At 40.7% G+C, this 25,282-nt stretch overlaps 1 protein-coding gene and 1 long non-coding RNA gene across 2 annotated transcripts; both read left to right on the forward strand.

Moving 5' to 3' along the window:
* On the forward strand, positions 1-25,207 carry ibtk (inhibitor of Bruton agammaglobulinemia tyrosine kinase). Its single transcript, XM_052064624.1, has 28 exons — positions 1-721; positions 864-960; positions 1,128-1,252; positions 3,609-3,719; positions 4,283-4,453; positions 4,589-4,706; positions 6,038-6,218; positions 6,475-6,598; positions 7,079-7,256; positions 7,480-7,633; positions 9,049-9,433; positions 9,568-9,818; positions 9,900-9,986; positions 10,096-10,178; positions 10,609-10,646; positions 10,771-10,867; positions 10,979-11,080; positions 11,661-11,778; positions 12,141-12,201; positions 13,789-13,916; positions 14,661-14,773; positions 14,862-15,007; positions 15,076-15,182; positions 15,945-16,043; positions 16,157-16,315; positions 17,588-17,785; positions 22,593-22,728; positions 24,323-25,207. The coding sequence occupies exons 1-28, from the start codon at positions 398-400 to the stop codon at positions 24,446-24,448; spliced, it is 4,017 nt and encodes a 1,338-aa protein (XP_051920584.1). The 5' UTR covers positions 1-397; the 3' UTR covers positions 24,449-25,207.
* On the forward strand, positions 17,794-22,209 carry LOC127600384 (uncharacterized). The gene is made up of 2 exons (XR_007962324.1): positions 17,794-21,546; positions 22,070-22,209. It is a non-coding gene; the product is annotated as an uncharacterized LOC127600384 (long non-coding RNA).
* Positions 25,208-25,282: the final 75 nt, after the last annotated feature.

A 25,282-nucleotide genomic window follows, 5' to 3' on the forward strand; every position in this document is an offset into this window, starting at 1 on the left:
CTATACACAATCTATACAATTTATACACTTGTTAGTGTAGTGATGTCATTTGTGAAAACACCTTGGCTTGTGGTCAGCATTTTCTTGAGATGGTAGACTGAGAAAGTCTCCCAGTTTCTGGGGTTGCTAGGGTGCAGTGGAAGCTCAACACAAGCACAATTCTAGCACCCCACAGGACAAACATCTCAACCTTTTGTTTTGTTATTAGTTAGGCTTAATGCACTCAACCCCTATTGAGGCAAGCCTCTTTTCACTAGAGATTGTCACTGCTACAGTGTGTGTGTGTGTGTGTGTGTATTTGCAACTTCACATTGCTTTGTCTTAGGTTTGATGAGTAATTTAGAGTAGACTGTCAGACGGCAGCAGGCGTCAATTTGAAGATTTTGGGTAGCCCAGGATGAGTCTGGAATTGTCAGACTGTACCCCCAAATGCCGCTCACTGCAGCATGCAAATGAGGTGGTAGCAGCAATAACGAGTGGTTCTGAGGGGCAGTTACGAGCATTCTTAACATCACACTGCCATAATGCAGCAACTTTGCGAGATGAACTTGGTCGCACAGCATTGCACCTGGCTGCCTCACTGGGAAAGAAGGCCATACTGGAGTGGCTGCTGGAAAATAAGAATGCTGACTTGACAGTGAAGGATAAAGAATCAGGCTGGACCGCTCTGCATCGCAGCGTCTTCTATGGACAGATCCACTGTCTCCTTTCCCTGACCAAGGTACATGTTAGATGACAAGTTTAAATTTGATCAAGTTGGTGATTACTGAACGGGCTGTTGAAAAAAACAATTAATGTGAACTCTCAAAATTAAGTTTCAGTCAGTTTATTAATGGGAGTGTTGTCATGATTTTTATGTCTAGCATGGCGGAGTCCTCTCCACTCAGGATAGGGAGGGTCTTTCTACCCTGGACTTGATTATGAAGGATCGACCACCTCACGTCACGTTGAAAAACGCGGGTAAATTATGTTTTACATTTACCGCACTATGATTTGGTGATTTGAAAAATAATCCTGTACATATTACAGTTATGAAAGAACTGTAACTGGCTTGAAAATGTAAATACTAAATATTGCTTTCCCTGTGTGCGTGCGTGTGCGTGTGTGTGTGTTTTAACACATTACAGATCCGACTGAAGTTTATACATGGGGAAATAATACAAATTTCAGCCTTGGGCATGGCAATCAAGAGAGTCGATTGCACCCTGAGCTAGTGGATGTCTTTGCCAGGACTGGAGTTTATATTAAGCAGGTAGGCTTTGTGTTTTTCACAACTTGCTTCCCCACACCAAACATCTCACTTTCAGGCTATGTGTTCTAAATTTTTGTTGCACTCGTCAAAGTGGCCTGCTTCTACAGTTGAAAGAAAGTTTGTGGACCCTTTGGAATTAACTCTATTTCTGCATGAATTGGTCATGAAAAGTGATCTGATCTTCATCTAAATCACAACAATCACTGGTTGACCCTCCTTTAGCAACAATAACCTTAATCGAATGTTTGCTGCAGTTGCAGACCACACCTGCACAACGATCAGGAAGAATTTTGGACCATTCCTCATTACAAAACTGTTTTACTTTAGAAAATGTCTTGCAGGACTGGTGGGAATTGCTCTCTTGAGGTCATGCCATAGCATCTCTATTGGATTGAGGTTAGGACTCTGACTGGACCACTCCAGAAGGTGTAATTTCTTCTGTTGAAGGCATGCTGTTGTTGATTTTCTTCTGTGGTTTGGGCCATTGTCCTGTTGCTTCACCCATCTTCTGTTGAGCTTCAATTGGTGGACAGTTGGTAAACTTTAAAAAATTCATCTTTCCTTCGATGATAGCAATCTGTCGAGGCCCTGAGGGAGAAAACCAGCCCCAAACCATGATGCCCCCTCCACCATACTTCACAGTTGGGAGGAGGTTTTGATGTTGGTGCTTTTTTTCCTCCACACATAATGTGATGTGTTCCTTCCAAGCAACTCAACTTTGGTTTCGTCTGTGCACAGAATATTTTGTCAGTCGTCCTGTGGAACATGAAGGTGATCTTTTGCAAACTTCAAATGTTAAAAAAAATAATAACAATTATTATTATTTTGGACAACAGTTGCTTCTTCTGTGGTGTCCTCCCATGAACTCCATTCTCTTTCAGTGTTTTACGTATTGTGCATATGTCCACCGAGATGTTGGCATGTGCGAGAGGTTTTTGTAAGTGTTTAGCTGACACTCTAGGATTCTTCTTCACATCTCTGAGCATTCTGCACTGTGAACTCAGCTTTAGGGGACGGACACTCCTAGTTAGAGTAGCAACAGTGCTGTTTTTCATCTCATTGATTGGACTTCAGGTTGCTGAAATGCAGGTAATTCCAAAGGGTTGGCCTACTTTTTCCTTGCAACTGTATTCAAAACTCATGACAGAGCAGTAGGTGTTGTGTAAAAACATGGCAATATCAATTCGTCCTGAGAGGACACCACCTGGGTACCCCAGCAAAACACTCTTGTCTCCCGAGTCCTGTGTTATGCAACTCTGTCTCTGGAGGAGACGAGAAATGAACTCCGACAAGAGTGTGTGTTTCAACGGTGTTATGACCACATCCAACATTCTGTTATCATATTTACAAAATCAAGTACACTGTGATGGCACAGTCATGTCAGCAGTGCACATACTCCATCCATCCATCCATCCATTCTCTAATCCTCTTATCCTCACATGGGTCGCGGCGAGTGCTGGAGCCTATCCCAGCCATCTTCGGGTAGCAGGCAGGTCACACCCTGAATTGGTTGTCAGCCGATCGCAGGGCACACATAGACAAACAACCATTCGTTCTCACAATCAGACCTGGGGGCAATTTAGAGTGTTAGTGGACATTATACTGTACGTGTCATTTTAAAACTTCCATTTGTCACTTAAGCCTGGCTAACTCCCAGGCTGTGCCAACATGGACACAATTTTCGGCATTATTTGGAAACACAAGAACGTTCTTATGTGAACATGGTGAGAGACAACATTCTGGTCTTCTGTTCAGGACAGGATGGCAGTGTTTGCGTTAATAGTTATCCTGAACTGTTGTATTCGTCATCTTGAGTCATTTCATGAACCCCCATTGCGGTGTAAGTGGATCTAATTTCATGATCGCGTAATGACTCTGGCACTGCATGTCATTTCCCTTGTATTCTTAGTCCACTGCAACAGGTGCCAGAGGTTAAATATTAATTCCACATAGACACATTTTAATTACAGGAACAACGGTGATGTGTGTGAATGTCCACACCATAGTCATACTTGTCAAAACACCCCTGTGGTCTATTGAGGGGAGCTATGTATTACTCATGATGTTTGCTTTTCTAGTTGTCCGCCAGCCTTTTTGTTGGCGTAGTCTTTTACTATCACTACAGGAGGCCTTGGCTGATGGAGATGGAAAAAGATAACATCATGAGGTCAAATTGGAACAAGTCTTTGTGCAAACAGCAATTTGAGATATGAGTTGGATTTGTCCTTATACTGTAACACATTTGTGGATGTCCTGTCTGTGCTATTAAAGTGTCATTTGTTATTGTTAATGATATTTTAAGGCCTAAAAAGTGGTAAATTCAGATAATTAATGCTTTTATTTGTCACTATTTTAGGTGGTGCTCTGCAAGTTCCATTCAGTTTTTCTATCTCAAAAAGGTCAGATTTTCACATGTGGACATGGACAAGGAGGACGGCTTGGCCACGGAGATGAACAGACTTACCTGGTGAGACTTATTTGGCAGGATTTTGGTTAAAAACTAGAAAAAATGCAGTCTGTCCTTGTTTTCTAGTAGAATCCTACTATATTTCTGTGACAGCACTGTAACTCAGATCTGTACATGTTTCATACCGTGCCAAAGTCTATCGCTAAACTATGATAACATGATAGTAAAAGTCTTAATGGCAGTGATTGCTGGCTAACTAAGCCAAAGGGTAGCCAGCCCCTCTCACAAAGTCAGCTGGGATAGGCGCCTGCTCACCCGTGCCCCTAATGAGGACAAGCGCAATAGAAAATACATGGATAGATGCATGAACATAACTATGGACTGTACTTGTTTTGACACCACACTACCTGTCTTGAATTACACAGTTTCCTTGGTGCTTCTAATTTTGCTACCGTGACTCTCTTCATCACTCCCAATTCTACATTATCAACATAATTCCTAATAATAATAATATAATAAATATGCAATATAGTCCCTATCCTCTAACCATTTGTAAAACATCCAAGCAGCATTTCCTCTAGTTTGCACATACGCGGTTTCACCATCATTTCACTTTCCTTCAGGTTCCCCGAATGGTGGAGGGTCTGATGTCCCACCACTGTTCTCAGGTGGCAGCAGCAAAAGACCACACAGTGGTGCTGACAAAAGAAGGCTATGTTTACACTTTTGGGTTAAACACCTTCCACCAGCTCGGTTTGGCTCCTCCACCAGCTTCGGCACATGTTCCTAAACAGGTGAATATGGTATATTAGAATATGGGTGATCCTTGTTTCAATTACCGGTAGGTCATCTATTCATATTTTGTAATTTTGAGTCTGCAAATGCCTTTGTATTATTCATCTAATTTTCTCTCATTCTTTCGTATGTAGGTGTTTTCCAAGGCACTAAAAGGGAGGACTATAATTGGAGTTGCAGCTGGCAGGTTTCACACAGTTCTGTGGACTAAGGAGGCAGTTTATACAATGGGACTCAATGGAGGACAGCTTGGTAAGACATGAAATAACTATTGTGGCTAGGTGACAAAGCGTTTAAATACCATCCATAATGTTCGTGCCTATGAATGAAGGGTAAAGCCTTTTTTTTTAAATTGGGGAACCTATTACTATGTCGATGTCGATATTATACTGTATACAGTAATCCCTCGCTATTACGCTGTTCACATTCCGTGGCTTTGCTGTTTCACAGATTTTTCTTGTCAAGTTTTTTTAATGCTTTTTTTTCAAACAGTGAATTGTGTTCTGCATCCTGATTGGCTAAGGGGCTGACCAACGTGAATAGTATCTGCACCTTGTTTCTGTACAGCTTGCCAAATTTACCTTTGCAAATTTTTGGTCTTTGGTTTCATTGCATTAGTGGTGGATGCTGGTCTGTCAAGGAGGGGAAGCTCAATTTCAGCCTGCATCATAAAATGTGTCCGTTTATTTACACATGAATTCTACTCTCTGTTCCTTTTCAAAAAAATGAAAAGGATACTTTCACCATAAGATCGATGATTGGCTCATTTCGCTGTCAATCAAAAAGAGATTCAGCCTCAGACAGATCATCATGCAGAAAATCTGAGCTTCCTGGCCAGCCCATAAACGCCCACTGTCCGTAGACTCTCAGAGACGCTAAGCGTCCAATGGGCGGGACAAAACCAGCATTTATCCAATGACTCGTGTCGTTTCAATGCATTGGGACAACCTACACTCAACTCTAGAGACGCCCAACGTCAGCTGGGTCGACGCTCAGCGTCCACACAGTTTAAAGCACAGTGAAGCTACGAGAATGAATGAGAAGAGAGTCGCGTCATAACCAGTAATAAGAAGCTGATTCGGAACAAAAGTTTAGTGCATTGTGGCGCATATTTAGTCAATGACATGTCCTGACAATTGAACGTACGCACATATATTTGATCACTTACTTTTTGACATTTTAGGGGAAGCGGCACTTCCCTTGCAGTCTTAGAGCATTGTATACATAGTTCAGTATTGTATAATAACTGTAAAAAATAAAGTTGACTATCAAGTACCAACTACAATTTTATTGTCAAACGTGCTGTATGTGAACATACAGCGCATTTGAAATGTCATCCTTCTCACATTTTTTGCTTTTTAAAAAAAATTGTATATTTTTTTCAAATAAATCCTAATTCACGGATTTCACTTATCACGGGTTCTTTTTGGAACGTAACCCCCATGATAAACAAGGGATTACTGTACTCATTTAGGGTACTTTATAGCATGCAACGGTCTTTTTTGTTTACATTATAAAACAAAAACGACAACAAAAGAAAAACAATTGCTGTATTAAGGCCCAGTATATGGTTTGATTTTCAGGTTACTTGTTGGACCCCAATGGCGAGAAATGTGTCACAGCCCCACGGCAGGTATCTGCTCTGCACCACAAGGATGTCACCATAACAATGGCTGCTGCAAATAGTGGCGCTACTGTGATCGTGACTGAGAAAGGAGATGTCTACCTGTTGACCGAATACCAGTGTAAAAAAATTGCTTCACGGTCAGTAAAACACCCATCACAGCAAAAGTGAATTTCTTGCATACGTTTTATAAAATCCATCATTATTAATGATTCATCTTGTTGGTGATAGAGCATAGTCAATTCAAACTGTACAAACAGTGGCCTGTTTAATAAAAAAATCTAGTTTGCTGTCCCTCGTATGACGGCATACTAATTAAGCACCTGCTTATTACAAGATGGTAGTTTCAGATTGTGTTTTAGGCCATGATGATTGTCTGGTCTTGGTCCCATTCAGGCAGCTAAATATCAAGAAAGTCCTTGTCAGTGGTGGAAATCTTGACCATCGTGTAAGTCCACAAATACTAAATGAATGCGGGGGAGAAAAGTTGTCCATCTTGGCTTTGGATGAAGCTGGTCGGGTAAGTCCAGGCAGAAGTAAAAGAGAAAATTACATTTTTTTTTCCAACTAAAATTACCAGGACATCTTTGCTTGTCAAACCATGTGTGATTCTCTTTACAATTATGTGACTTTAATTATAAACTACAGAGAATTAAAGTCAATAAGATGATTAAGATATTTATTATTTGCACAACTATCACTGCATTTTCACATGACACCCATTGATCAGAGCAAGGTGTACATTGTACAGTGCTTCCTGCTGAGTATATATGGGCTACAGAACAAACAGCAGACACTCCTGTGCATCGCGCTTGATGTGACATGGTTGGCCAGAATTAGTTTTTGGATATAAATGTGTATCATTCATGTACTTTGTACGAATACTATAAATGAATTTTTGCTTTCTTTGTTATCTATTCCATTGTCTCCTTGGAGGCCTAGAGATGGAAATGATGACTAAGATTTTTGACCAACTTCTGTATTTTTCCATCCCTGTCAGGTGTTCTGCTGGCGCTCCTCAGGTAGCTCGATGAGACAATGCCGGTGGGCGTATGGGCGCCAGGTTTTCATGTCTGACATGGCTCTCAGCAAAAACGGCATGATGTTTGTGACTCAGGAGGGGGAGGGATTCAGTGGCATGTGGGCTGGAGAATATAAAAAGTACAGTGAGAAAAAAGGTAAGTTGAGTGAAATTGTGATGATAACTTAAATCATGTACCCGGTACATATAGTTGTTAAATCAGCATTTTGTCAACCTACTCAGTGCTTGATTATTTATTAGCCTTTTACTGCAATGAGAACAATGCATATTGACTCGCTGATTATTAACAATTGGTATGTACGAAATATTGTAGTTGTTCTAATATATATATATATATTTTGTATGTGTTCTTACATCAGAGATGAATGTGGAGGTTTGTGGACATTCAAATGTTGCCACAATGTTTGAGCGAATTCGTCTGGAAAGGCTTCCCTACATTCACAGAGCTGTCAGCATCACTATGGACTCAAACGGTCGAAATTTTGGATTGCTTCAGGTTGATCCCAAAACAAGGTACGGGATCATTGGATTGCATAAAATTCCAGGCAATTATTGCTTGACCTAAATCAGTGGAAAGCAATAATAGCCACTCAGACAGGGATCGGCAACTTCAATGCTGGTGGGAGCAACAATTTTTTGTCAGTTGTACTGGTGGGCCATATAGGCCATGGACTTCCTTACCAGATGTGTGACACATTCAGTTTTAAATATGGACATAATGCACGCATACGTGCAAAATAATCCTCTTAACACACAAGCCCAATTTCAATGAAGTTGGGACGTTGTGTTAAACGTAAATAAAAACAGAATACATTTTGAAAATCATTTTCAAATCATATGAAGTTGAATACACTACAAAGACAAGGCATTTAATGTTCAAACTAAGAAACTTGATTGTTTTTAGTAAATAAACATTAACTTAGAATTTTATGGCTGCAACACGTTCCAAAAAAGCTGGGATAGGTGGCAAAAGAGACTGAGAAAGTTGAGGAATGCTCATTAACACCTGTTTGGAATGTCCCCCAGGTGAAGAGGCTAACTGGGATCAGATGGGTGCCATGATTAGTTATAAATGAATGCATTTCTCAGTCATTCACAAGCAAAGATGTGAACAACTACGTGAGAAAATAGTCAAACCTTTTAAGCACAGTGTTCCTCAATGTACAGTTGCAAGGAATTTAGGGTTTTTATCAGGTACGATCCATAATATCATCAAAAGGTTCAGAGGCTCTGTAGAGAAATTGCATGTAAGCAGCAAAGCTGAAAAACAATGTTGAATGCCCGTTGACCTTCGATCCCAGATGCAGTACTGCATCAAAAAACGACATCATTGTGTAAAGGATGTCACCACATGGGCTCAGGAACACTTATGAAAACCAATGTCCGTAAATACAGTTTGGTGCCACATCCGTAAGGGCAACTTAAAATTTTCCTATGCCAAGCAAAAGCCATTGATCATCAACACCCAGAAAAGCTGCCGGCATCTTTGGGTCCGAGCTCATCTAAGATGGACTGATGCAAAGTGTTCTGTGGTCTATGAGTCATTTCTTTCCAAAATCGTGATGAAAATGTTGGATGTTGTGATGCAGTGAAAAAGCTGCACCTTGTTGAGGTGCGGTCTACTTCTTTTTCTCAACCGCATGCAAAAGTCTCCGTCTTATCTGGTAGGCTGCTACGTCAGCACTTCCAAATATGGGCAGACTGGCCACTGGGGAACTGCCATCTGTTTCTCTGTCCTGCTGCACAACCCTATCACTCAGTGTGCGGTGAGAAAAGAGCTTGAAGGTTCCTGAATACTGGGTTCAGTTTTAAATCATGGATGTTTTTTCTACCACTTTGTGGTCAAAACTACTCCCGTATTTAATTTTTTTTAAGTCGGAGTATAAGTAAAAAACAAAACTTACACACTGTATTTTCCTTTTTTCCAGTTTATATGAGATTCCCAGCATTTCTCCACCCTCCTTTGCCACACACTTCCAGAAACTTCTGGAAGAAGCGCATGAAATGGACAGTATCCATGATGTAACACTTCAGGCCGGCAATCGCACCTTTGCAGCTCACAAATATATTCTGTCTATGAGGTCTGAGTTCTTCCGGAAACAGTTTATGGCTGAGCGTTGTGGGATTGATGAGGAGCTTGATAAAGAAGTGAGGAAGAGTGAAGACGCTGTGGGCTGCGACTTGTTCATTTTGGAGAACATTCCACCGGACATGCTGGAGTATGCCCTGCACTTCATCTACACAGATAACTGTGAGTTACTGGTGCACGGAGCCCGACCTAGACACCATGGAGCCCTGATGGAACAAAGCCAGGTGTGGAATATAAATCATACCCTAGTTATTTTTGGACAATGTTCCCTTGAGTTTGCCAGCAAGAATTTTTCGGAAGAGGTCAGAGTCTCATCTCCTGTTATGTCCTGTAACTCCTCTCATTTTGTCTTGGGCAGGATTCAGAGGAGGAGAGGCTTATCAGCAGCCTGCAGGACTTGGGCCTTAGAGGTCGCTCAGCACTGGAAGTGTATCGTTCCCTTCCCATAACAACCGAAGGAGATTGTAACAAGGCCACAAGCAGAGGCTCCAAACCTGGCAAAAAGGCGAAAGGCAAAGGTGACAAAGGTACCCATGAAAGAAGGGACAACCCCGTGAAAATTTTGCAAGGAGTAGCAAAGAAGCTTGGCCTGGGCAGCCTGTCTGCACGGTGAGTTTTATGTTATGAACCCTACATGACAATCCTTTTGATTTCAGTTTCTTATGAAGATACTTTATTTTTCCTTGGCAGACTGGATGGTGTCAAATATGAGGGTGGAAAGATCAATGTTATACACAAGAAAACTGGCAACAACCTTAAGTTCAACCAAAAGAAATGGTAGGTGTTCTAAAACTGTCGTATGTTATACTGTATATATGCAGAGTGTATGAGATAATTGCTGAATGTAAAAAAGAAAAAAAAACTCCTTTCTGCTTGTGACTTACAGTTCCTACCTATGTGACGTGACTCTGAAATCAGAAGATGGCAAAGAGTTTCCTTGCCATAAAAGTGTCCTCTGTGCGAGACAAGGTACGAAGTTGAATAATCAAAAGGTTTTTTTTCCAATCAAAAACATCTGACTAGGTGAAATTACATTTGCACATGGATCTCTTATTTGATAGCAGGTTCACAATTTTTAGATCCATTGAACATGAGAGTTTTTGCAGATCCTCTGCTTGAATTTTTTTGTAAAATAATGTTAATAAATCAGATTACCGGTAGAGCCTCCCGAAGGAACCAAAACACTGCTTACCTTTTAGCGTTTACATGATCGTTTTGGCTGAGAAACTTTGTAAGGGTGTGGTGATGAAGTAATTAGGAAATAGCCAGCTCGCAGAAGCTGTATCAAAATAGAGTTAATATTGACTTGTCTGTTCAATTTCCCGTTCGAGGGGTAGCATTTAGAAAGTCAGTTTTAATTTCTCCTATAAAAAAGTTTTTTGTTTGTCAATTTTTGCAGAATATTTCCACAGTATGCTGAGCAATCCGTGGATTGAGGTTTGTTGTGCTCATTTATTTTTTCTAACGAGCTTGTCTGTGGTGCTTAAACTAAACTATTCACTTTCCAGTATCTTGGCATACCAGTTACACAAGTTCAAGGGCTGATGCTTTGTTCCCTCAGGCTACAGCTTGTACTGCGCTTCGGATGCCCACAAGCTCAGACATTTTGTTTGGCATTCTTGAATATATTTACACAGATGATTGCCCCACCATTAAAGGTAACTTTACAGGCTTGAAAGACAGATTCTGTAACCCTGGTTGTTTTTATTTACATGGGCTATGAATACATTTGAAACTTAAATATGCTCTTGTCCTATTTTTCACTCCAGAGTCTATGAATGTGGCGTTTGTCTGCAACGTACTTGTTGTAGCTGATCAGCTGCTGATCACACGATTGAAGGAAATGTGCGAGGTCGTCATCACAGAGAATTGTATGTCACTTTTGTATTTTTTTTTCTATTCCTCTTGCTAAAGTAAACTGTAGCCTAACTACCCTACCGTATGCTACACATCATGATTAACTTGAGTTGAATGAGAGAGTTTTTCAATTCACTATTGTGCATCTCTTTGGTTTGATGACGAGAGTTAAAGGGAAGCTGAAGGCAAATTGCAAGAAAGTATTCTATATGTGCTATCACTAGTCTTGCATTCTGGTCAATATTGTGTTTGTGGAATTAAAACTAGGCAGATGAGTCAATCCATTCTCATCATTCTCAGAGAGCTGCCATTTTGATCCTGAATTGCCCTCTACGTTCAGCTTAAATCGACATCAAAGTGCCTCTAGGCTCACACTGCTAACTTCACTGTTCACCTATTTTCTGGGTTTGATCACGACTAGTGGGGACGCATAGAGCATATTTGTACAATGAAAATTGTTGCCTTGAATTCCCCTTTATTTTTCCTTGAGAAATGCATCATACTTGAGTTGAAAATGAATAAAAACAGATATTCTTGCTTCTGATTGCATACCTTTTCTACATCCTTCCAAAACTGCTAATTTGCTCTTTGCAGTAACTCTGAAAAATGCAGCTGAGCTGCTGGAGTTTGCCGCCATGTACAACGCAGAGCAACTGAAACTCTCCTGCCTCCAGTTCATTGTGCTGAATTTGGCTGCGCTACTCGAGTCAAAGTGAGAACCAAGATTGATAATTATGCAGGGGCTTGAAATGTCTACTTAAGATATCAATTCATGTAAAGTAGTGCAAGCGTCAAGCTGACACCTCTGTGCAAACTTAGTACATTGCACATTTTTTCACACACCTATTTGTCAGTCAACACAAGTGTAATTTTTCAAATCATTGATCAGTTTAAACTACTGTTAATGGCTCAATAAGCATGTCGTTCTTTCGACATGCTTATGGAGATGATATACACATAATAGCAGATATAGCTGGTATTGAATAAATTACACATTATTTTTGGTGCTTTGGATATGCAGTTCAGAAAATGGATGGGTTATGTGTCTGTCTGCTCCTTCTATGATCCCATTAGAGCACTGGATTGTCTTAGTGATGAAGTCGTTCTGGAGCTTTCTGCAGCCTACAAGAGGATGGTCAGTCACCCTAACATCTGCGCTACAAACTTTCCTATTGTTAGTTACTGTTTTTGTAAAATTTAGATGAAGATTTGTTACAAGAAACCTTTGGGAGATTCAGTACTACTGTTTTTTTACCAGACCAATGCCAGTATAAATACTCAACTTTTGAATTACAATACAATACATCCTGATTTATATAGCGCTTTCACAACAGCTGCAGCTGTAACAAAGCGCTTAACAAAACAGTTAACACGAATTGTCACAGATACCGATACCACGATTACTTTTGATACATAAAATATCTCACACACACACAGAAGAAAGACCTTTAAATTCAAACATTTTCCTTTCCTCCAGCATTTTTCCTTGCATGAAATTATAGCAAATATATTTTATCCATTTGTTCATAAAATTATTATTAAGAACAGAACAGAACAAAATGAAGTTAAATAAAAAAATACAATGAAAGAAGGAAACAAACTAGTGGCCGGAAAAAGTCCTACTCAAAACATTTGGCTGGACAAGGTCTTGAAGAAAAATAGTCAAGTGCAAGGAATTGAATACAGCAGTGCTTCAAGTTATGAATACCCACACTTTCTGTAGTTTTTAGCAACATAAATGTCTCACCGTATAATTCAACCGTATTGTCTCCCCGAACACTTGGTGGCACCCACATCATGATGTACATAACTGTGAAGAAGAAAGAGACTCTTGCGCCATATCATAGCACTCCGCTGAGCTGGAAATAATGTCAAGATAGAAATACAAGACTGATTGTTGAGATGGACCAAACCTAAATGCGTGCACGGTACATGTCCAGACCGTTACAATTTTTAAACTATTTGTGGCAACCGAAGACTTTCTTTTAGTTGGGCTGATTAGAATCTCCAGTCCATGCAAATGTTAATGTGAGCCACTGTTGACCACATCAATGATCGGCAGGCATTGAACTTGTTATAAAAGCACACGCTAAGCAATTGCTATATGATGCACAGTAGCAGCCCACCTGTTGGCGAAAGCGTTCCTTCAAGAGCAGTGCATGTGTGTTGAAAATAAGTCATTTCCCAACATATGAAGCTTACTTTCTTACCAATGCTAAAGCGTCTGCTATCAATACAGAACATGCATGTTTTCTCTGACATCCACGGAACCTGGCAACACTTTGGATTTGAATGTTGGGGATGTCACTCTATGCGACGCAAGACCCAATGCAACGGACCAGAGATCGCCAAGCAGGGACATACTGGGACCAAATATCACCTCGTCAACGACTCATAATTATCGATGAAAGTTGTGTTGTTCGCCAGATGTTGAAGTACTGAGCGGTGATATCAAACACTACACATGCAGGCCGATGCCTCTGTTCTGACGTTGTTGCTCCAGAAACCTGTCAGATGGGTCAATAATGGGTCTCGGTCTGAACTGAACAGGGCCATCTACCATTTGGACACTTGCTAAAATTAATGCACGCAGTCATCCCTAAAATCGGATTTGAGGATTGGAATCAGATTATGCCTGCAGTCTGATTGCAGTCAAAAGGTTTTCGGCTGACTGTACAGAGTGGTACAGCTGAAATTTTTCATTTCTACGTTTTAATTTCAGATCCCAGCCATACACAGGAGAGTTGTGACTCCATATCCTGACGCCCCAGATCTCAGTATGTATGAAGATGAACATACTGACTTCGCCTTCAGCCGCAAATTAGAATCTGAATTGGACCAATCCAGCAGGTAATCAGCCTTAAAGGCCCCTGTAACAGCCCGAATATTGCCAAGTATTTTGTAGTTCTGAATTTAAAAATTATTTATGCAGTAAAAAAAAATAAAATAAAAATCCTCCCCCGCAACAACTCATTGGTGATATTAGGCTTATTTTCTGGTGTTCTGGAGCAGATTTTGGTATGCCTACTTTAAGGTAAAAAAAAAATGCGTGAGCCCGAAGACGTCAACACGAGAACAACACCAGCCTATTGCAGTTGTTTTCTTGGTTGCCGGGTGTTATTTTCTTGTGAAAGTTGAACAACAAATGACACCCATAAATGCTTTTTTTTTCCCATCTCAGTCTCGGTCATTGAGGGCAGGCAAGCATTGTAATGTTTCTCTGCTTGGTTTGTCAAGTTCTATTGTCTGAAAACAGTGACCAATAGTCACCAAATATGCAAATGCACAGCTCTGCTCTACTCTCTGTCTAGAGCTGGGCGATATGACGATCTATATCACAAAAACGATCAACATTTTTGTATAGTATTAGAGGATGCATGGATACTATATTTGAGGATAAAGTAGAGTTTTGATCGAGAGATGACTCTCTTGGAATCTGAATAATCAAATTTATGAATCATAATTTCAGTATCGATCAAAAAAACGCTTAGTGATTTATTTTTGAAAAACTGAAGAAGAAAAACAGTGTGTCCGATTAAAAATAAATGAAATTTAAATGTGTGCTTTTCATTAATCAAAACCATCCTTCCGCAGGGATGTACTGTTCAAGAAAGCCAAGATGAAGGCTAAAAAGAAACCAAGGCGACGCTCCGACAGCTCAGGAGGCTATACACTGTCTGAACTTATTCAAAGCCCCCCTGCTGCAGGTATGGTTGCACAAACACTCACATGCAAGTGACATTTCACTTGAAAACCTCACTTTTCACTGATTTGCAATTACTGTATTTCTTTCAGCAGTTTCCCCATGCCTGGTGAAGACACGAAAAGGCACATCTACAGAGTCACTGCAGGAGCTGCTCACATCGGACTCGGAGGGTAGCTGCATGGGGCTGGGTAGCCCCAGAGAAATGCAGTCACCAGTCTTTCATGACAGAGCTGTGGTTAGTGTACTGTAGTGGTCACACATGTTATTCAAATACAGGAAAATTATTGGTTTCATTATCCACAGGAAGAGAGGGTCTTGTGTCAGAGAATGAAGATCCCACCCAAAACAAGGGACGGCCTCCCACCTCCCCCCACCTCTAGTCCAAAAGATATCCCAAAGATCCTTCACAGGTAAAACGGACCAGGGTTTTTCCTGGCCCAAATTAAGGCAGAGGTGGTACCAACCTGACCATGCGCCATGACGTGCATGTACTCTCTAAACTCAACAAACTCACTTTTTTTTTTTTTTTTTTTTTTTTTTTACAGGAAACATAATTTAAGATAAGAGTTCCAATAAGAGTATGACTATTATCATGTTAAAGCAATCTTTTATTAAAACCTGCATCGGAAAATGATGGACTCATAGCTTGTGTGGTGGGGCCACTTTTATTTGAGACACTCAGAGATTGGACCATGTGCACCTGTGCTGCAATAGCATGATGCAGTGTCCGCCGTTGCAACAACAACAACAGCATTTTAACTGCTTGTTGCATTAAGTTCTCTACTCTGGACTTGGCTTTCCTCGTCGCAAGTGGCTGATTTTCCCTGCCATATCTGCAACACTAAAAATCATAAGCACAAGAGTTGGATTTGGAATTTTGAAACAAGACCACCGGGATTTAGGTGATTTGGAATGGTCCCTCCAGCTGACCAAATAATTAATTCGGCATTTTGTGTGTTTGAATAGTCTCCTCGACAAATATATTGCTTGTGACAATCAGTTATTGCACCTGAATCAAATGCATGTTAGAAATACGATTAAAAAAAAGTCAGTTGAAGTGCACCTATTTTTCTCCAGCAATATTTTAAAGAGATGGATTAGGAGAAAGTTTTCTGCCATAGTTACTTTATATCTGGTCCTGTGGTGTGACCTTATGTTATTCAAAATTGTAGACCTTCGCATCCACCTCCAGTGTTGGATCTTAGAGCCATCATGGACATGGAAGCCAGCTCTGCGCAGACACTCAAACCAGCTCCTAAAAGCCTAGCAAGGTAAAATATCAATACATATTCAGGTTGACTACAGTTGCTGTTAACAGACTATTTACGGCGCACACGTTTGAGGTATTCCCACCCACTCTACATATTTTTCTGCTTGCCTTCAGTGTTGGTACCCTCTGCAAATATTCTCCTACTCCTATGAAATTGTCCCAAAAGCAAAGGAAGATGTTGGCCTTGGCCAATAAAGAGACCAGTGTGGAGGCCACAGCATCCAAACCCACCCCCACAGTCACGCCATCTAAAAACAGCAGTGGGAAGACCTGGTGAGTGAGTGTACTCCAGAATCCATTCATCCATTTTCAGTATAGCATATCCTGTTCAGGCTCACTGGTGTGGTCCAGGATCATAAGCACAAATGGCGGTGGAAGAAATTAACCCGATGTCCAGTGCATTTGTGATTTCAAGTACAAAACACAATTTTTGTTACTTTCTTTATTCTGCATTAAACCCTCATATACAAGGGTCATTCAATGAATAAGGTGAATTTTTTGGTATAAGGACTTCTAATACATATAAAAGCTTACCTTTTTTTTTTTTTCAACATACTCTCCCAGCACTGTCGCACACTTTTCCCATCTGTGCCCAAGCTTCCATATTCCCTCAGCATACAAATCTTCGTGCCTCTTGTGAATGCTTTTAAGGGACCAAACAGGTGAAAGTCTGAAGGGGCAAGGTCTGGGCTGTACGGGGGATGCGGGAGCAGTTCCCAGCCTGGCATGTTGATGGTCTGCACTGTTTGGGCTGCTGTGTGAGGCCTTGCTTTGTCACGATGTAAGATGACTCCTTCTGACTGATGGCCCCTGCATTTGTTCTTCATGTCTTTCTTGACCTGCCTGAGCAGTTAACAGGAGTTTGAAAGTGACGAAGTCAAGTGTTGTGAGCGACTGGCTAAGAGATCAGTCCAAAATGTTTTATGCTGAGTGAATATGGAAGCTTGTGTACGGATAGGAAAAGTGAGTGACAGTGCAGGGAGACTACGTTGTTGCGGGGGGTGGGGGTGGGGGGTAAGATTCTATCTGTATTAGAAGTCCTTATACTGCAAAATTCACCTTATTTATTGAATGGCCCTCATAGTTGCTGCTTTGGCATTTGCTAAATCACATATTTGAAGATGTTTTTCTTCTTCTTTTTTACAGTTATTCACTGAAAACCTAATTTGTTTTTGTGCCTAGCCAAAGCAGTAAAAGTATGGCTTTGTCACTATCTTGTGGCATCTTGATGCCAAGAAACTCTAAAGTGATTTGAGGAGCTTCACTTTGACTACATTTGTGCCTTGTCCTCAGCTTGTGACATTAATGCAATCATAAAACTTTTTAGGGTGGGTATCAATTACTTGTGGATGAATTTTCGCTGTTTGTTCCAGTCCTTGGTCCCCGAGCCTTCCATGAATGGAGGCGGTTCACTTTATTAGCCTTGTGCATTGTTAAAAACACAATTCTTTTTACATGTCTTCATTGAGTATGCCATTCAAGTTAAGCAAAGCTCCACCATCTCAATGTGCTTCATGTTTCCCCTCCATTGATTTCTGTCATCAGGGCAACAACACTCCAGTCCCTACCCTCACCTTGCTCATTCCGGGCGCTACTCGAGGAGGAGGAGAACATCCTCATCCGAGCCGGGCAGCCGGGAACTCACAGGGGCCAAAGTGCTCAAGTGTTACCTGTCAGCGTTACACCTGTTAATAGGAGGGTGACGTTTAAATGTGCTGATGGCAGCAAGCCGGAGAAACCTGGGTAAGTTAACTAACTACATGTAGTGAGTTCTGCTATCAGTGGGAGGCACTGTTGTCAAACAGTGCTTCATCTTACACAAGTTTAAACCAGTGATTCCCAACCAATTGGCCAAACACAAGAGGTCATTGGGTGTACCATGGGAAATGATCCAGTTTCACTTACCGGTAATTAATCCCGCTGGGATTGTCTTCCTTCAACGCCTGCAAACTGAATTTGTAAAATTGTGAGTAAAGTGAGAAGTGACCATTATTTGAACATACATCTTTCTTTGTAACATTTTTGTTCGGGGTGTGCTGTCGTGCTGTAAGTTGTTTTGTTTTGGGGGTGGGGGGGTTCCTCTCATTTAAAATATGTGCTCAATGGGGGTTGGGAAACACTAGTCTAAATTACAGGTCCCACAATAAAATCACATTCATTTATAAATTCACACCGTTCATGTCAGTCCTGAGTGTTTTATACAGAAATCCTTGGTTCTGTTGAGTGTAACTTATCTGCCAGTGAGATTCAGTTCTTTCATTAAAGTGCCTGTTAGAGAGGCTGCTATTCTCTTAGTGAATGTGGAAAAAGTCGTATTCACATTGTTGTCATCACAATATGAAAATTGTGACAATTGAAGAAAGAAATGTGACATTTTATATAAAGTACTGTATTTTCAGTACTGTACAAAAGTCTTAGGACACCAAAAGATTTATCATAACAGTAATTATTAGGGCTAGGAAAAAGTATCGTTTTGCAATATATCGCGATACTTTTTAAAATGCTATTTATTTATTTAGCTATCTATTTATCTATTTATTTATTTATTTATTGCTGAACCCAGGGATTGATACTTTAAGTGAGTGTTGATACTTTAAGGTACCTTATTTGGGGTTTTTTCCTGGGTTTGAAATGTCCTACTGTGTTTGAACACACCTTGTTTCTCAAGCCAATTGCAAGAGACATCATAGTTTATTCCCCTTATGAGCCTGTCTGTTTGAACAACAACGGTTGAGTGTACAGTATTGCAAACTATAAGACAAACATTGGGTGACAAGCATCTATCTGCCTGTCACATAGAATGAGTAATCAGCCCACTGTTGCGGCTTTTATTCAGGTGTGTTCCAGAAATTATGATAATCCCGTTGAGAATATACAGTCTTCTGGTAGTTATTGTTAGTATAGCGCAGTTTAAATATATAAGGACCAGCAGAGGTTTACAGGGACCTTTCACTTATTATCAAACAATAAATTGGTCCGGTTTGAGTTTCCAGCTATTTATTGAATATTTACTAGCCCCGGCATTCCTCTGGAATATTTTGAAAACTGTATAATATCATTGAATGGTTGAAGCATTTTTCATCCACTGCACATGGAGCTACTGGGCCGTTTTGCAAAGGGGCCATTAGAGAAACTTAAATGGTATTATTTTGATCAACTGCTGTGTGTGTGTGTCTGTGTGTGTGTGTGTCTGTGTGTGCGTGTGTGTGTGTGTGTGTGTGCGTAATTATAACTGCAACTGCAACCACTCATCAATTTAAATCAGTTTCACAAACATGACTCTGGAAATATTTTGCTTTAAGTATATAAACAGTAATGAATAACCTTTGAGTATTTATGTACCGCCGCAGTTTTTTAAAAAAAATTAAATTCAATGGATTTTGCTTAGTATGGCAGTAAGACACTGAAGAAAATGCTTACTATTAAGGACTCTAGGGGAATTGGGATGACCAGTTCAAAATGATGGTCAACAAGGTTGACGTGACCGAAGTCACCCTGACTTCAACAACACTCATGTTGAGAAATGCATACCGTGCCCACACACAGGCTATGAAGCCGGGTGTAATACTGTATTTGCAAAAGCCTGTGACCCAGTAAAAGTTTTTTTTCCATAGTTCCTGCTCGCCCGCAAAGTTACATCTCTGTTATCGTACTTCTGCCGTGTGTTTAGCCTGCAGCAGATTTTCAAGGAGGCCTCCAGATGTTAAACAGCTGCATGAGTCGTGAGTGAAGCCAGTGATGCTAACAAGAATTGATAAGGGCAGCCCTCACGTCACATTATATCTTACGGAAGAGTGAGCAGGTATCAGGTTCCTCTTGGTATTTAGCGGAAGAGTCAAGAAACCGCAGCACCAGTCGCACCGACCTCGTCTTCCGGAACACTCATTCCTTGAGATGCGTTGCTGATCTATGAATCTTAACCCCTTCCATTCTGATTTTTGGAATCCAACTTACTCTCCAAATTCTTCTTTCATATAATATAATGAGGATAAAGAAACAAGAGTGACATGTAGATTAGCTAAATTCCTCTAAAAGAAGTCCAGCAGGATTATGACCAGGAAGAAACAATAGTATCTATAGTACCTTTACAGTTGTCTGAGTATTAGTGGAAAAACTTTTCATTATGTTTGAATTTATTATATTGGAAGTTCAGTGGACTTGCAGTCTTGCACCCGCGGAATTGCATATTCATGGGTTTTTGTTTTTTCCAAAATTAAAAAATATATATTTTTGATGTATTTTTTAAAATGTATTTGCTGTTTTTGTGTCCAGGCAACAGCACTGTTTTGAGTGGCATGTTGGTGTAAAGCAGTGCTTCTCAATTGTTTTCTGTCATGACCCCCTCCCAAATAAGCAGCTAAATTGATTTTTAAACACCAAATTTCATATTACTTGAAGAAACAACTTGTCCTTCACCACATTATGTGTGATATAGTTCTCCCTCTTCACTTGGATTTCTATAGCTTAAGAAAAGGAAAAAATGTGCGAAAATGAGTTATGGGTGCATTTGTATTCATTCCAATGACTAAAGTTGTTTTCTTTTTTTTCCCCCCGGTAAACTATTTAGGACAATAGAAGACAAAAATATGAAAAATAAGATAACACATTCAACTAATTAGCACATGTAGCGCAGTATGCAAGTGCACTGCCTTGCAGATATATTTCTTTCACCTATAGCACACAGTATGTGTTTTATGCTGCTGAGGACCATGTTATTTTGCCATTTTTTTTAAAGGAAAGTCTCTCAGCTTCAGAGATGTCTTCTTGTTCTAAAGATGATTCATCATACTCTGGGTTATATTCCTCCCCATCTTCTTCTGTTAAATCCTCTACTTCCTCTTCTGAATCAGTTTTCTTGCTGGACAGCAGAAAAAATCAGCTCTAGAGCCTTTTCAATGTCATAACGCACACTCATGGCGTCAGCACAGAGAGAATTCGGAGTCTTGTCATCTGTGGCACCTTTATAACCCCGTGAAATCCACAAAAAAGAGTTCTGCCATCTACGAGAACGCCACCCATCTTGTCTTGTTTATGTCTGCTACTGTCTTGTTCACGTGTTCTACTAATTTGATCTGAGACACAACTAAAACATTGAAAAATTCAATGGTGTATAAATAACTTTGTGACCTTGATTTCAACACTTTTTGCCTCATGGGTCATTTTGACCCGAAGACCACCTTTGTACTTTTTTTTGGTACAGCTTCCTTGGAAATGTGAATAAAAACAACACTTCAATTTTTCTGCAGTTGGGGCCAATCTAGGAAAAGTCATAAAATTTCAAGTTAAAAATATAATTTAGGGGGATTTGGGGGCGTTTTTAACACAGTGACGGGTCATTTTGACCCGAGGACAACAGCAGGGTTAAATCAAAGATGATGTCTGGATTAATGGCTACAAGTAGCAGTCACAAAGCGGGATGGTTGTTGGCAATATTCGGCACGTTTTCGCTGAAAAAAACTCAAGCCGCTTATCAGCGTGATTGGGGTGTACTGTAATGTCTTTAAGTGACACCTTAATATAGTTGGCTTTATGTTGTCCGCTGCCAACATTTTTAGACAACCCGGTCATTCCTCATCTCCCACCGTAGTCACAGTGAAGCCATGCGCTACATACGCTTCGCCATATTTCCTCGTCTTAGCTTTCGGGAGACTTTCGTTCGCCTCTTTATCTCCCGTGTCTCTCCGCCTGTTGACTTCGAGTCTACACGTCATACTCATACTCTGTGCTGTGTGCAAAGCGCGCATGCTCAGTCCAAACAAAACACCGTGCGAATGCTCCCTGCGCACACTCTGCCAATGAGAGCACCACTGCCCTCTAATGTAGTGGAGGTGCAACTGCACTTTATTTTAGGACAGTTTAAAAAAAAAAAAAGCATGCTCCCCGAGGTCAAACACGTCCCCCTTGACGGAGCCTCGCGCCCCACTATTTGAGAAGCACTGGTGTAAAGGAAGTGTGTTGAAGTGAGTAGAGGAGTTTCATTTGGACAGTTGTAGTGCATTGCTGCTATCTTGTGACATCTGTCGGCAGTTGCAAAACCTTTTCAGGTTTTGCTGTCAATGACACACAGATTTTTGGTCTTCGTGGCAGGACTCAGTCCCTATTCCCAGCACATAGAAGGGGTTCACTGTATTTTCTCATCTCAGAATTTTTATTCAACTTGAAATGCCTAACAATGTAACAAAGCAGACAACTGAACTGTCAACTAAAATAGACTTTCTGGTCCACGAAAAAGTTTTCAGGTGCAGTCTCTCAAGTGTACTGAGGTAAAATAACTGCCGTCTCGTGTTATCCAAGTTTGAGATCATATTTAAAGCTCATCATTCTGGTCTTAATAAAGTTAGGATTGAGGTCCACATCTTGCAGAGGGAGATCCAGACTAGTTACACAGCAACATACTGTAATGAGTGTATTCAAGTCAGATGGAGAGGCAGCCATTCACACAGAAGCTGGTCAGTCCATGTTCACATATTATTTTGTTCGTCCACTGAGACAAGACAGGGCCTCGTGCGTCCTCTCTCTTTCCTCCCACCTCACCAGTCTCTCCCCTCAGGCCCTGGGTGATGGCAGCGGCAGCCGGAAGCCCTCCCCACACCTCCCTGGTGACCTTTGCTTCCATCGTAGAGGAGGAACGACAGCAGGAAGCGGCGCTAATCCGCAGTCGAGAGAAACCGCTGGCGCTCATCCAGGTAGTGCGGCTTTGCCTGTGTGTGGTAGAGCTTTCTTTGACAGACACAGATCGACATGTGCCATGACACACAGCAGACACGGTTGAAGAAAATGTTAGTCACATTATTCTAGCCAGCCTTCTTTCATCACCTTGCTAAGTCTCTTTTCCCCCCAATGACTCTATGGTTTACATCATCAATAACATGTGCAACGAATTCCCGTTTGATCACGGGGATACGTTCCAGACCCACGATAGGTGAAAATCACCAATATCGAGACGCTTTTCTTCAAATGCGGTTTTACTGCTCCCCATAAAAGCGTACATGAAGACTTCTAAAACACTTTTTTTCCCCCACAAGTTCATCATTACTGTTTACTTGCTCTCACTTAAGCCAAATAAGAAGCACCGTCTGCTTGCATTAAGATGTATATTTGTCACTCTCAAACAGACACATCAAACAAAAATCTTAAACTTTGTATACCATATTTTTCACACTAAAAGGCCCACTGAATTATGAGGCGCACCTTCAATGAATGGTCTATTTTGTAATTCTTTTCATATATTGCACGCACTGCATTATAAGACGCAATCTACAATGGATCCACTTGATGGAGCTACGCTCAAGGAAATGCCAACAGAACACGACACTACACCCTGATTTATATAGCAACGATCAGATATCAGTAAAACCTATTTAATAAAGCAGTGACACAATTCACTTAACCAACAGCAAGTTATAACATTGACTCGTTAACGTTGAACTCTCTTGTTGCTGCTCGAGTTCCATGTTCAACTGCGAAACCGATCTCCTTATGTTTGAACTCTGTGTTGTAAGCATGTCTCTAGCAAGGAGCCATTTTGGGGTCGACATATTACACCCTAATGACCATACACAAGGCGCATCGGATTTTAAGGCATGCTGTGAGCTTTTAAGAAAATGGGAGGCTTTTAGGTGCGCATTTTAGTGCAGAAAATACGGTACAGGTATTTAAACGGCAAAATGTGTACCCAGAGCATAGAATTTCATTTCATGTCAGTCTATAATTCCATCTTAATGCTAATGCATAAAGCAAAATACCAACGCTAACCGAAATTATCAGAGGTGTTAGGATAATTGCAAACCTTCAAACATCCTTTTTTAACCCACATGAAGAAATAACACAAATTTGAATGTTTAAAACACAGAACATGGTACCCTATGCAGTGAAGGGATTTCCTCTTCGGCTTGCTGTTTAGTTTTGTCTTATCTCTTCCAGTGGGCCTCAGTGCTGCCCAACATGTTGCAGCACAATGTGGTAATACAGTACACTGAAGGTGCGCAAGTCTTAGTTCAGACTTGCTTATATGCTGTAAAACTCAAAGCAACTCTGTTTAAAATTCTGCTATATTGCAGGAACAGGAACAATGAGCTGTGATGAAATAGGGTTTGGTGTACATTGCCTTCACGTCCTTCTGTGGCAGACCATTTTATGACCACAGTTGGTTGGAAAATTGCTGAAAAACATTTATCTTATCCTGTCGGCAGGGTTTTGTTTTTTTCACCCTCGGAGGGTTTGGTTCTGCTTTCCTCAAATATGCCTCCTTTCCCTGACTTTCTTCTCTTCTCTGTGTAGATTGAAGAGAGGGCTATTCAAGACCTTCTGTTCCATTACAAGGCCTATGACAACCCTGATGAGCTGATCTTGGTGGAGAGGGCCTCCTCGGGTCCCATGGCAGCTCCGATATGGAACAAACACTGATGACTCGCCACAATATCGCAGTAAAGTGAGACGATTGTTGGTGGTGTGCTTCCGTCAAGTGCTCTTTCATTACAACTTTATGCTTCTTATTGCAGTTGTACATTAAGTTGTCCTCATTTGCTGCATTGTGTTGTTAATGCGTGTCACAGGGTGAATGTTGTCCATAAGAAGAAGAAGAAGAAGAAAACCTTTTTTTTCAAAGTTGCTCACATGGCTTAAGTTAATGCTTCCCAATTGTTGTTGTAACGTGATGTTGCCAAAGAAATGAAATTGAGATGGAGACACACACAGAGGGTGCACAGTGCAGTGTGAGTTTGATTCGTTGGAAGTTCTCCATAATCTTGAGAAAGTTTGGAGTGACAACTAGACCTAGAAAATTGACTGCGTTTCATCTGATTGATTTGCACAGACGTTATGATGTCATTTGGCATCAATTGATATAAAGGTGGAGTGACTCAACATTCTGTCAGTCTTCCACTCCATGGTTTGGTGTGTTCTAGTGACATAATAAATCTTTTGCAGGGTGGATTTTCTTTGCAAGAAAATGTTTATCAATCTAAATCGGATGTAACAAGGAGCTGTTACATTTATTTTCTGTCCTGATTTACATATTTGACTTTTCTTTCCAGCCAACAAAGGCAACGTAGGTACCTCAGTTAGACCGTGTGATATTATGTTTGTGTGATTGGGTTGTCTTGGTATTAAAAGACTTTACAATGAGAAATGGCAGGCAATAAAGTATCATTCATACCTGTGCAATGACTCAGTAAAGTGTGTGTGTATGTGTAATTTATACAGCAGCAGGCTGAGCAAAAACTGTGACGTCTTTAATGT

Source organism: Hippocampus zosterae, chromosome 5 (genome assembly GCF_025434085.1).
Source record: "Hippocampus zosterae strain Florida chromosome 5, ASM2543408v3, whole genome shotgun sequence".
Taxonomy (NCBI): Eukaryota; Metazoa; Chordata; class Actinopteri; order Syngnathiformes; family Syngnathidae; genus Hippocampus; species Hippocampus zosterae.